The sequence below is a fragment of the Lethenteron reissneri genome, chromosome 20 (genome assembly GCF_015708825.2).
Source record: "Lethenteron reissneri isolate LAM-NWPU_2019-01 chromosome 20, ASM1570882v1, whole genome shotgun sequence".
NCBI classification, from domain to species: domain Eukaryota; kingdom Metazoa; phylum Chordata; class Hyperoartia; order Petromyzontiformes; family Petromyzontidae; genus Lethenteron; species Lethenteron reissneri.
In genome coordinates, this window is record NC_083798.1 from 1495392 (window position 1) to 1509393 (window position 14002).

Genomic DNA, 14002 nt, shown 5'->3' on the forward strand with positions numbered 1-14002 from the left:
TCAGCACCGCGGCGCGTGGAGTCGCGGCCACTCGCAGGGAGCGAGCGCGCTTCCTCCCCGCGCGCAGCGGCGGCGGCGCCGCGCGTTGCGCAATGCCAGAGGCGGCAGAGATTTTGACGTCGCGGGGGGGGGGGCAGGGGGTGGGGGCCGCGGGGGGAGAGGGGCCACGCGGAGGGGCCCCCAGGACCGACGCCGGGGTCGGCGGGGCGGGCGGGCGCCCCCGCCGGCGGATTCGCTGAGCGGAGTCCCCCGACTCCTCGTGGCCCCGCCCCGCGTCCGCGCTCCGCACTTTTCAAAACAAAGTCGCGCTGCCCAGAGGGGCGCAATCCGCGCCGCGCGCAGACGCCGCGACCCACCCAGGGGGGTCCCCAGCGAGCATCCCTCCTCCCCGCCGAGCCCGGGACCTCCTCCCTCGAGCCGGGAGCGTCTCCCTGCGCCATCGTCAGCGTGAGCCGAGGACTCTGCACAGCGCCACTCGAGCACGCCGGCACGGACCCGCGGACAATGAGAAGCCTCTCCTCCACCTCCTCCTCACTCGGGCATCGGCGGTGATTTTACAATCGACAAGAGGGAGGAGGAGAAGCTGCGGCTGAGCCAGGCGGGACGATAACCCAGGCGGTGCCAGTCCGTGTCCACGCAGACTGCCCCTGCTGCTGCTGCCCCTGCTGCAGCTGCTGCCCCTGCTGCCACAGAGAGCACGATGTCGTGTGCCGGGTGTCGCGGCGCCGGCTGGGTGTGGGCGCTGCTCACGCTCACCCACATGTGGTGCGTGCTCTCCCCCGCGCCGGCACAGCTCTTGGCAGGTAGGGCTCACACGCGTGCCGGGCAGGGCTCACGCACGTGCCGGGCAGGGTTCACGCGTTCCAGGTAGGGTTCACGCGTGCACGTCGCGGCGACACTTACCGCTCACGTCTTTCAGCCCAAATGCAGCAGAGCGCCGGCGCTCATCTCGGTTGGCGGCCCTTGGTCAGTGGTGGGAATTCCACATTTATACGGTGGACGACCACAATTGACACACAATGCTCGTCGCCGTAGCAGCCCTGGAGGGGTGGCACGCTGAGTCGGCCCGTGACAATTTGTCGTGAGTCGAACGCCCCCAGAGCGCAGCGCCGCGGTGTCCACGCGTGCCGGGCAGGGTTCACGGGTGCCAGGCAGGGTTCACGCGTGCTCATGGTTTGGTTACATTCCGTACACACGCCTGCATCACTCACACACAAAGTACACATGTAGACATGCACACACACAGCACACACGCGGACTTCACGTGTTCTTACACGTATTGCAGCAGGGCTCCATATCCTTGCATTGCGATTGACAATGCAATCCTTTAATGTCTTAAAATAAATACGAGATCAAGACGAGAGTGGTTTTCCCGTGCACGGACTCGACCCCCCATGCGAACGCCGACTTGCTCACCACTGGGTCCGAGATTCCAATGGGGAGATGGAATCGGTGGGGATGTGTCCCGAGTTCCACAGTGACGTTGATCTCCGTGTGTTGAACTTCCTTCGCGCCGTACGTAGCCAACCGTGCTAACCAGAGGTGCGGGTGAAGGCCAACAAACGCTGTTCCAACTGTTCGTAAATGTTCACACGTCATTAACTATTCTGTAAGCCGCAATACGACTATTTGTATGTATTCAGTAAGCACAATAGGGGTTTGTTTCATTACCAAAGATGGAATCGCCGTGAGAGTTCATGAGTCATCCGGGAGCGCGTGTCCACGGCGCTGCTGCCCCCTGAAACAAGGAGACGCGGTCGCGCTCTCCGCCACGATGGGGCTTCTTGGTGAGGCGGGTCTCGTCACGTCGCTGGTCGCATTGCGTCGTTTCAGCGGTGTAGACGTCGCGAGTCTCTTCAGCAGCAGTGTCGCCTTGCTAACAACCAAACACCCCCGCGCCGCGTCTGCGTCTGCCCGGTGGGAGCCCTCCCTGCGCACCGCGCTCAGCTCGCAGCCTCACGGATACGAGCCTGCAACGATTGTGCCACGGTTTTCTGGAGTGCCTCATCCAGCAGCGGAGTGATCATGGCTGATGATGCCGCTGAACAATGATTTATCTCCATTCCGTCTGTACGAGGGGGGCAGCTATGGCGGGGTAGAGGAGCCCTGTAGACTCCACAGTCGGCGACCTCTCTCTGCACCGACCCTGCGGCTCTGCGTGGCGGCTGTCGGCGCACAGACGGAGCGAGACCGGCGAGTCGCAGGGCGACGCGGGGCACCTGAAGGCGGCTGCTTGAGTGGCGATCGAAACGTCGTGGTCTGTTACTTTTCCTACCCACGTGACTTTACCGAAAGAACCGAGAGTTGCGATTCCTGCAGTCACGAAAGCGTCAAATCAAGATTCAGTGGAGGGGTTCAAGCGCGCTGCGCTACCAAGCCAGCGGCGACCCGAGTTCGATTCGCGCTCACGGCCGATAACAGTAGCGCATATTTGAACCGATCCTAGGCTTCCCCCCTAGGTCGACTCAGTCTCAAATGAGTGCCGTACTCGGTACGGTGTAAAACAAGCATCGGCATTGGGGAGACAAAGGCGGACGGGCGTGCTGTTTGGCCCACTCGCCAACAGCACTTGCTCCAACAGCCTGTGTCGGCTACGCAGGGAAATCTTTGTCGACGGCGGAGTAAATGGGACGTTATCGATCATTGTATTCGTCCGTACGAGCATCATCTCCGCGCGTTGATGGCGCGGTTGAATTACCGCTGGGGGAAATTCGTCCCAAATCGGCACGAAAAAAAACCCCATCGGCTTCCTGCAACGTCTATGCAATAGCAGACCCGCAGCCGTTTGTCAATCCACTGCTGGATGAAAGCCTTCTCCCCACGCCGTGTCGGTCACGGAGGGTGGCTGTTCGTGCTCCCCCCTCGGCGAGGATGATCGGTTCGGGTAGCACGCTCCCAGCGCCAGTCGTGATGTTGGCCGTGTTCGGGATTGGATCACAGGGGACCCGGGTGCGCCAACTGCTGCGCCACCGCTCCCCGTGTTGTGTAATTTAGCTCGTGGGAGATCTTCATCATTTTGTGGTCGTGGGTCACGGGCGCCCTTAACCCGACGTGCGCTGTTGGTGATGACGCGGCGTGGTTCTGACTGCTGGACACACGGCGGTGTTCACATTCACAGCCAACGCTACGGTCACACGCGCTGTCACTTAATGCGCGGGGCAGCGGGAAATGGCTCAGACGAGGGATTCTCAGCGGTGTCGCGTGGTCACAGCGGTGTGGTGGTGGTGGTGCGGTGGTGGTGTAGTGGTGGTGGTGTGGTGGTGTAGTGGTGGTGCGGTAGTGGTGGGGTGGTTGGGTAGTGGTGGTGTGGTGGTGGTGTAGTGGTGGTGCGGTGGTGGTGGTGTGGTAGTGTAGTTGTGGTGGTGTGGTGGTGTTGGGGTGGTTGGGTAGTGGTGGTGTGGTGGTGGTGTGGTAGTGGTGGTATGGTGGTGGTGGTGCGGTGTTGGTGTAGTGGTGGTGTGGTTGTGGTGGTGTGGTGGTGGTGTAGTGGTCGTGTAGTGGTGGTGGTGCGGTGTTGGAGTAGTGGTGGTGTGGTAGTGGTGGTGTAGTGGTGGTGGTGTGGTGGTGGTGGTGTAGTGGTAGTATAGTGGTGGTGGTGTGGTGGTGGTGTGGTGGTGGTGTAGTGGTGGTGGTGTAGTGGTGGTGGTGTGGTGGTGGTGCACGGCTCGGACGCTGCTGGGGTAGGAGCGGCTCGCGGTGGCTTCTTCTTGGCTGCGCCGTTGCCCGCCGCGCGACGCAGCGAGTTGATCTCGCGCCAGTGTGGGGCGATGTGTGCGCGAGTGGCTGGTTGGCAGCAGCAGCAGCAGCCTGCCGGCCTCTGCCATCCTCACGCCCGCTCGCGGCTGTTTGTCCAGGGGACGAGGCTTGTGGTCGGGCCCCCCGGCATTGATTGAGAGCTGTGGCCAATTCCATTTTAAGAAATGTTCCAACTACGGCAGGGAACCAGGGTGTCTGTCTAAAACCCTCCACGCGTGCAATGGGATCATAATGATAATGTTGATAGCTTGTGTGTGCACAGGTGAAGTCGTAAAGCCACGTGCTGTACTAGCATGTCTCGGCCACCTAGCAGTCCAGCGAGGTTGGTGGGAGTTTTACAAATCTGCGTGATCCACCAACCTTTGCATCCCAAGCGCTGGATGAGGCATGGGTGCTCAACCACGCCCGGCTAATGAAGCGGAAATTAAATATCCGAGTAAACGCGTCTCCCTCTGCCTCTCCACCGCACGCAAGTAAAACAATCCCTAGTCCACCATAACTATACTCGTGTCCCGCACCAACACTAATCAGCGGCATTCGCGAGGAAGCGCTCGGCCGGATTGGAATTGGGGACGGCGCATAGCGATCATCGCCCCCTACCGGCAGACCAATGCCCCAGGTCACTCTGGCAAATGCAACTTATCCTGGTCTCCTTGAGTTCTCACCTCGTTACGCAAAATAAACGTCAACTTCATCAGCAGTCAGGATTATACAAGTCTGCTTGGGCTGCCAGATGTTATTGGCAAGGACATTCCATCTACAATATGGGATCCTAGTGAATTAAAAATGTGATACAACATACACATGCTATATTATGCCTTGCTGGCCAAACACTTCCATTAATTACCAACAGCGATGCCTATTGGGTTTGATGTTGAGAGGTTGAGTGAGTTGGGGTGTTGTTGGTGCAGGGGGCTGGTCACCGTGATTTGAGTCTGGCTGCCTGAGTTCCATTCCCAGCCAAAGCAAACGACTTGATTCGCCAGCGACGTCTGAACCACGTCTAGACCCTCCCACCCCCCACACCACCCTTCACCACCTCTGGTGAAGTATGGTTACAAAAGCTACTCCCCTTGATAAACATGGGTGTGAGGAAACCTTCATCCATCATCGGATTGACAGAGGCCCGTGAATGAACATTGTTGTTAATGGCTTTGCACTGCAGTGCTTTCGACATACTATTGGAGTGAGTTCACGGTGAATGTTCTATAGGCAACTAGCGACTTGGTGATGGACGGCCGTGACCTCCGATGGCTCAGAGGCAGCACGGCCATCCGGCCCCGGTCGCGGGATGTGAACTTGACGTCCGTGCAAGGTGGAGCAAGGTGGAGGAAGGGGGTGCAAGGGGGTGTAAGGTGGTGTAAGGTGGCGCAAGGGGGTGCACTCTTCACTCGACTGTGGCCACTGTCGTTGCTCCATGCTTCTCCGTGATTCGAGTCATTCATCGCTGCTCATTCCACGTTCCTGTGATGAGGACCGTTTAATTTTAGTTTTTCACAGAGAACAATTGATTGACTGTTGACATCGCCTGCGTGATTCCACCGTCGTGTACCGATTTTACTGACCAAAGAGATGCGATGGGCTGAGCCGATGATGGGATTTTGACTCGCACGCCGTCCGAGCGTCACGCACGACCCGCGCGTGACGCGCACGGGAGTTGGTCCAACTCGGGCCCCTCCTCTCCCCGCGTCACAGGACCGCTCACCACGTGACTCGGGCGCGTCACGTAAGCGGCATGGCCGCCTGGCAGGGGGCCCAGCAGGGTGGCTTGCGGGACGAGCGACGGCCACTTCCCCGTCACTCGCGCGATGGAACGGAGAGAAAGTGCCCTGGGTGGGTTCCGTCGAACGGGCCACCGGATGTTCAAATGACTGCGCAGGCAGACACTGTAAACCACTGTATACAAAACACGCGTATACAATGATTCACTCGCATCGGAAAACTTTGTAATTGTAGTTACTTCCATAAACAGAAGCTCGTTGATTAAACATTCCACCAAAGTATTAGTAAACGTCACTTTGCAGCTCTTCTCAATCAGCTGCCGGATAAAGGCCTCGTCAGCCATGCGGATTGCTCATGGGGAGCCGGGGACCGCTGTGATATCACTCGCCGCTGATGGTAGCCACGACCGGGGATTGAACTCAGATGCCTGGGTTCGTAGCGGAGTGCGTGGACGTCTTCTGCTCTGCTACGTTACTGCAACGTAATTGATGGAACTTTGGCACTAGCCCCCACGTGGGTCCTACTACACAAGTTTCCTCATCATTATTATTATCTTTGACCACTGTGAGTCACTAATAATTGCCGCATGGCAGTTATAATCAGTGAGTTGTTTTGAAGTCCGCACAAAGGGAAAACATGATTGCACACACAGAGGACTCAGATATTTATTTATTTTCAAATAAGTAATATTGGCACGACGACTCCCTCTACACCGCAGATGGCCGAGTGTCCCCTGACAGGGTGGTTAGGCACGAGTTAGAGTTACATAACATAGGGGTCAGAGTTACGGGGTGTAGCACTTAGATTTCCGTGGTATTGCGGTTGGAATTCCGTGGTATGGTGGTTAGATTTCCGTGTAATCGCGGTTAGATTTCCGTGGTATTGCAGTTAGAGTTCCGTGGTGTCGTGGTGAGAGTTGCCACCCATCTGCGATGCGTGCGAGTGCTCTCCGGCACGCGTGGGATCTCCGTGAACGCTCGCGTCTCTTGTCGTGTGCGAATATATCAGAAATGGAACTGCAATGCAGGCTCCACGCGAGACCCTCTCCTGCACAAAGAGACGTTGAGACTCGGTGGAATTTTTGGTGGGTGTAGATTTCTGAAGTAATTAAACTCTCGCTGTAAGCTCGCCAACTGCGAACGCGGGCGCATGTGGGTATACAGTTGGCACGCGTGTCCATGAGCGCTTCCCAGAGGTTTCGCCACAGGGCGTTCTCCTCCAGCGGAACGCGGCAGCCGCTTCCCAGCGAGGGGAGATTCGGTCCAGCAGATATTGCGAGTACCACGTCAACATTTTGGGGCACGTCGCACGCTTGTGGTAAAATTGCCGTGAGAGGGTGATCGATGCGATGTAAACACGCGTAATGAAACATTATTTAACAACGCACAAATATGCGTAGCACTGCACGAATCAAAGCTCTCAGCCTTATCCAGACCACCGGTTCAAAAGAACTGGACGTGTAGCCATTTTCTTCATTTCGACCACCAACTCAAAGGGAAGTTCTGTAATGACGCGAATTTTGGCCTAAAACTACCAGCCACACAGCCGCACCGGATACACGACCGTGGACGCATCGCACCGGCTTCGATAATGACCCTCGTCGTCGTCGCTGTCAGTTGTGCTGACGACGCAGGCACGGTGGCCAAGTGCACGAACGAGGGCGAGGCGGTGGAGATCCCCTTCAGCTGGAACAACCCGTGCATCACGTGCGTTTGCAAGGTGAGAGGGACGTCGGCAGCGCGCCTTTCCCGGCGGCAACGCTCGATCCCCGCGGTCCCCGCCAGCGACTCTCCGTGCCTCCCCCCCCGCTCGTCTTGATGTAATTGCTCCCCGTAACCTCGCGTATTGTTTCACGCTAAAACATTTGCGCGTAATTTGTTGCAGCTGGGCGTGCTCGCGCGAGCGAGATGTGCCGGCTGGCCGGAGAGCCGGCGGTGCGGTGCGCGAAGGCTCGCGCTCTCTCCTACACGTTCCACAGATTTAACCCCGACATAGAATTTACCGCGTTATAGCCTCCCATTGCCACGCAAGCATCCTCCTGGGTTATGACGCTACTGGACGTGTCGACTGGACATCTGAAAAAACTTTTTTTTTAATATATAGCTCATGTTCACCTACGCTCGGGTTAATTTACATCCTTTGGCAACTCATTGGTAGATTTTTTTTTCATGTAATAATAATTCATTCACATCCCTTTGTCAATCTGCTGCTGGACTAAGGCCTCCCTACGCCGTGTCGGTCACGGGGATAGTTTGGTGAGTGTGGGCTGGCGAAGACGGGATCAGGAATGGCTCAAGCATCACAAGACGCTCATGCTCGCCGCGGCCGGGAATCAAACCCAGGTCTCCACTGTTACCGCTCCTCCATATGGTGCGCTGAGTGCTCGAGGCAGGTGATGGTTAACTCCCCTTCGCCCAGCGATTCAATTATCTGTCATGATTTAGGGCTGCAATTAGATTCGCAAAGTGATTTACATCGGTCGTGTTGTACTGTATTGCTTTTTTATTGCATGCGGTATGTTCTCTCCCGTTTGCTTCGTCTGATTTATATTAAATACTTTGAAGGGACATTCTCACATCATTTGCAGTTTAATTGTATACATTAGTAATCGCCCAGTCGCGAGACGCACACTTCTTGTAACTTGCATGCCAGAATTAATTTAAACCGACGAATTGTTGCGTGAACTCTTACCACCTGCACCTTCAAAAGTTGCTGTTTGTTGCTGCCCACATGGCGTTGTTGGGCCTTTTGGCCTGCGTGCGTCACATCAGTTGTATAGCGAGGACACCCCCTGCGCTCGTCCGATCGTTCAAATCGCCGACAGGCTGTCCGCGATCGCTTTGCGCCCAAGTTGAGAGTTGGCTTCTGCCCGCAGCCTCCACCCAGCGCAGCGCGCTCCGCCCGGTTCCTGAGCACGGCTCTGCCGGGCCCCAAGCGCTCGCTCGTGACACGGCGGGAGCCACGCTGCCTCACGCCGTGCTGCTTGCACTTATATTCTGAAACGACGAGTTTTTGTGTCGGCAATGTTTAAAAAAATATATAAACAATTAAGCGAATCCCACCTAGTGCGCCCGTAAATTAACTCTGTTTTGACCACTTGTCCTCGCCGCTTCTGTATTGTGCTTTATAAATGGTTCTCTTTAATGAGGTAGGAATGCGCGCAGTGCCCACAGGCAAAGCCGAGAGACAGACAGGCACACACAGGGCAGGCTAATAGGTGGGATTATTCAGAACCTTCAAAAAAAGTCTTTAACCACTGGAATTCACATTTTCTTAGAAAGCAAACAGAAGAGCCGCTCTGTGTAAGTGATCAGAAAAAAGGCGTAATGCTGAGCCGCTCTCATTCACACGCGCCGAGCGAGGCTCCGCTGGGTTCGCCTGAAGCGACTGCGGTGTTCCCTTCGCACACTCGACACCTGACATCCGCGCGCTCACCTGCCCGGGACAACATCAGTCGCGGCGGCGCTGCCCGCCAGGTCTCGAGGCGACATCTCTCCTCGACTCGCCACGACCGAGTCGAGCATCTTCGTGCGGCGCTTTCAGACGCGTTTCTGCGGCCGTCTGGAACGCTCTCGCTTCAGATATTAGGAAGCCACTGGAACAATGCACTTTTAAATCATTCTCATTTGTTTCGAACTGCTTTTTGTGTTTAGTCCTTCCCCGACACCTCCGATTAGCACGTTTGGCTACGTACCGTGCGAAAGAAGTTCAACGTAGATACAGATGAGGTCACAGGAAGATTTGTGAGCTGGATTTGAATCAGAATGATTATTTAGACTGCAGGAGGAATCCGATGAGGTCTGAGGCTCTTCTCTTTTACTTACATCCAGTAGCATCGTCTCGAGAGAAACAATTATCGGTATATTGTGTTTGGGCAACGCAGAATAAGAATCGAGACTTGCAATCGCCGGGCAAGACTCACAGCAGCTGCCTCAGAAAGAGAGGAACAATCGTGGGATACCAGGACAGGCGGCGGCAAACCTCGCGAGGCGCCTCGCCGTGGTCGTTCGAGCGAGAGAAAGACATCTGCCCCGATGTCCAACCGCGGACTTCCTCTTGTTCGAACAAATCTCCATCCGCGTCCCTCGAGGTGCGCTCGGTTGCTGGAGGAGACATCCATCGCACGGCTCCGAGCCCCTCGGACAAAGATCCCCCGTGTAGCCTGCAGCAGACTGTCGGGGCAAGTGCTGTTAGCGAGCAGCACCTGTGAAGGCTACCGGCACTGTGGCACACGAGGGGGTGGGTGGCCAGCACCACGCCCGGCCGCCTTTGTCTCCTCAGTGGCGTTGTTTACTACACACCGCACCAGGTACTCATTTGAGGCTGAGTCGACCTCGGGCAGGCCCAGGACCGGTTCAGCTATTCGTCACTGGTGTTGGCCGTGAGCAGGAACCGAACTCGGGTTTATAGTGCAGAGCGCTCCCTGACCCCTCGCGCCGCGGCTGGCGTCTGAGAGACATTGAGAAAGCGGCTGCCAAGAACAACAATTGATGAAGTTGTAATTGAGTACGTGTGGAGTATATTCTAAGGGGAGGATCTGAACAATCCCGCTCAATAATTGCGTTCCCTGTGTGTGTGTCTGCGTGTGGTTCCATTCTCGTGCTCGCTAACAGCACTTGCCCCAGCAGTCTGTTAAGGGTAGACGGGGGTTTGTCTTTGGTTCCATTCTGAACAGAACTACTTAGAACCGAGTGTTTCTGGCACGCAGTAAGTGACGCGCGGTGTTTGTCGCGAGGCAAATTGGCCGACGGAGTTAAAGTTCCCCCCAATTCGACATCCCTCTTGTGTGGTTCGCTCTTCCTGGCGGTGAGGCGACGCAGCGGGTGCGAGACCTGGGAGCGCACCGAGCGGCGCGTGCCTGCACGCGCGACTACCCCGTCGCCACGCGCTCGTCTCGCAATGTCCTCGGCGAGCTTCGAGACCCCCCGTCCCGCCCCTTCTCACACGAGCGCATCCCGACTGGGCAATCGAAGAGAAGCCCCGCGAGACGCAGACTCCGTCGCGTGCGCATCGACAGAGATGGGCGCGTGCAACTCCCAGCCGGCACCCGCGTGGCTGCATTAACACAAATGCGATTAGAGTGTTTGGCTGCTATACATTTCCACACGATACGCCAGTTTCGTTGAGTTATCATTTGTGGCCAGGTCGCTTCTGAAAAAAGAGCTGCATAGCTCAGTGAACCTCACATGGTCACATAAAAAAGTGTTGACTCATCTGCAAGCCATCGTCGTCTGTGCGCGAAACTAAGAAGCTGCTCATCAAGCGTCTCTCTCGCTGCTCATCAAGCGTCTCTCTCGCTGTTGGACTCCGAGACCGACAATGGGTTGAGCGTCGATGTTCCACACGCGACGTTCTTGAGACAAGTGGCAGGACAGACGAGAGAAGTGGCAGGACAGACGAGGCGACGGACACGAAGGGGGGCGCGCGCGACGACACCTCGCGCCCGCCGCCGGGAGGGGGGGGAGCCACTTTCATCGTGAAAGTGGCGGTGTGGCCAGAGACGAGGCCACATGCAGACCGGCGCTAGGCACACAGAGCACACACACACACAGAGCACACACACAGAGCACACGCACACAGAGTACACACACACACACAGAGAGCACGCACACACACACACAGAGCACACACACAGAGCATACGCACACACAGTGCAGACACACACACACAGAGCACACACACAGAGCACACACACACAGAGCACACACACACAGAGCACACACACACAGAGCACACGCACACACAGTGCACACACACACAGAGCACACACACACACACAGAGCACACACACACAGAGCACACACACAGGGGCACACACACACATGGAGCTCACACACTCAGGAAGCACACACACACATACATAGCACACACACGGGAAGCACACACACATACATAGCACACACATGGAGCACACACACACATGGAGCACACACACACATGGAGCTCACACACTCAGGAAGCACACACACATACATAGCACACACATGGAGCACACACACAGAGCGCGCACACACACACAGAGCCCACACACACACAGAGCGCACACACACACATGGAGCACACACACACAGAGCGCACACCCACACACAGGACGCACACACACACAGAGCGCACACACACACACAGAGCGCACACACACACAGAGCGCACACACACACATGGAGCACACACACAGAGCGCGCACACACACACAGGACGCACACACACATGGAGCACACACACACAGAGCGCACACACACATGGAGCACACACACAGAGCGCACACACACACAGGACCCACACACACATGGAGCACACACACACAGAGCGCACACACACACATGGAGCACACACACAGAGCGCGCACACACACACAGAGCGCACACACACATGGAGCACACACACACAGAGCGCACACACACACATGGAACACACACACGCACAGGACGCACACACACACAGAGCGCACACACACATGGAGCACACACACACAGAGCGCACACACACATGGAGCACACACACACAGAGCGCACACACACACATGGAACACACACACGCACAGGACGCACACACACACAGAGCGCACACACACATGGAGCACACACACACACAGAGCGCACACACACACATGGAACACACACACGCACAGTACGCACACACACACAGAGCGCACACACACACACATGGAACACACACACGCACAGGACGCACACACACACAGAGCGCACACACACATGGAGCACACACACACAGAGCGCACACACACACATGGAGCACACACACATGGAACACACACACGCACAGGACGCACACACACACAGGGCACATTGTTCTGAGAGAGAGACTCAAAATTCGGCTTCCTATGTCGTGCCAATCCTCTGCACTCCTCCTGCTGCCTAAACACACGGGCACTCTCTCTCTCTCTCTCCCCAGCCTTCATCCCACACCCAGCAGAAAACAAAGTAGTGAGAATCAAGCACACACTCGACCCGTGCGTGTTAACACGCCTGTTAATGTGCACGTTGGCAGTCTGTGGTGTCACCCAGGGGCACCACGTGTATGGCTCGTGCACTCCGGGGATCTCTGTCCAATCCCATCGGCATCACCATCACCGGAGTGTCGCTCACGGTCCTGAGCCTCCCCTAGGTCGACTCAACCTCAAATGAGTAGCTGGTCCGTTGTGTAAAAAGCATCGCCACTGGGGAGCCAAAGGCCGTCGGGCGTGGTCCTGGCCAACCACCCAATCGTGTGCCGTGCCGGCCTTCATAGGTGTTCTCTCACAACGCTTGCCCTAACAGTCTGTCAAGGCGACACGGGGATCATTATCTTTGGTGATGGAGGTGGCGGTGGTGGTGGTGATGGAGGTGGTGGCGGTGATGGAGGTGGCGGTGGTGGTGGCGGCGGTGGCGGCGGTGGTGGTGGTGTGACCGTGCGTGTGTCCGTGCCGTGCGTCCCCAGAGCGGCGAGGTGACGTGCGAGCGGGAGAAGTGCAGCCCCGTGCCCAGCGACTGCCTGCTCGTGGTCAAGCGGCGCGGGGCTTGCTGCCTCGAGTGCCAAGGTACCACCACCACCACCTCCACCACCACCACCTTCACCACCGCCACCACCATCACCGCCACCATCACCACCATCACCGCCACTACCACAACCTCCATCACCACCGCCACCACCTCCACCACCTCCACCACCACCACCATCACCACCACTGCCACCACCGCCACCACTTCCACCACCTCCACCACCTCTACCGCCATCACCGCCGGCACCGCCTGTACCGCCACCACCACCTCCACCACCACCGCCACCAACACCGCCACCACCACCCCCATCCGCGGCGTGTGGCGCAGGCTGCAGCACGTGGCAGGGCTGCCGCCAGGCCCACGACTCCCTGGACCCCCGCCCCTTGATGCCGTGTGCTGCCCAGTGTGCCGACGATCACACCACAGCGACATCTTTGGACAAAGCACATTATACTTAATTACCATCAACACGGCGTAAGACAGCGGTAGCGATATGTGCCCTGCGGCACGCACAGCCTTGCCTACGCGCCTCGGAATACCCGGCACGGCGATGCACTGGGAATGCGATGTACGGCATCGCACGTGCTAGGACCCGTGCAGCACGTGCGCCGTGACGTCACAGAAGCAGCCTCGTGAGGGAGACGCCCCCTGGGCTCCCCAGCCCTCACTCGACGACAGCCGACAGCGCGAGCGTCATCGGTGGCACGTGACGGGTTTACAGCCCACGTGGTGTAAATCCACTTGGATATAGATACATTTAGAGCCCTGTACCTATAGCCCGACACCCATTGCGATTATGGGTTTTTTGACCATAATTCGCCACTCTGGTGAGTTCGGGTTCATGCAACGTCACAATGTTTTCTCCTGAAAAATAAAAACCCTCGTCCTCTAATGCCCAGGTTCACCGGTCTGGATATCACACGCCATCGATGATAGACCATGGGTAGGAATCGAATTCAGGTCGACGGGGTTTATAGCGAAGCGCACAACCCACTGTACCACACCGATCCCGCACCGCGGGGCGC

General features: G+C 57.1%; 1 protein-coding gene across 1 annotated transcript in view; it reads left to right on the top strand.

The window, feature by feature from the left end:
• The first annotated feature begins 314 nt into the window (after positions 1-314).
• Positions 315-14002, top strand: part of BMPER (BMP binding endothelial regulator) — a 41512-nt gene continuing 27824 nt past the window's right edge. The window contains 3 exon segments of the mRNA XM_061554569.1: positions 315-803; positions 7112-7197; positions 12916-13015. Coding sequence (XP_061410553.1) covers positions 701-803; positions 7112-7197; positions 12916-13015 — 289 coding nt within the window. The 5' untranslated portion in view covers positions 315-700.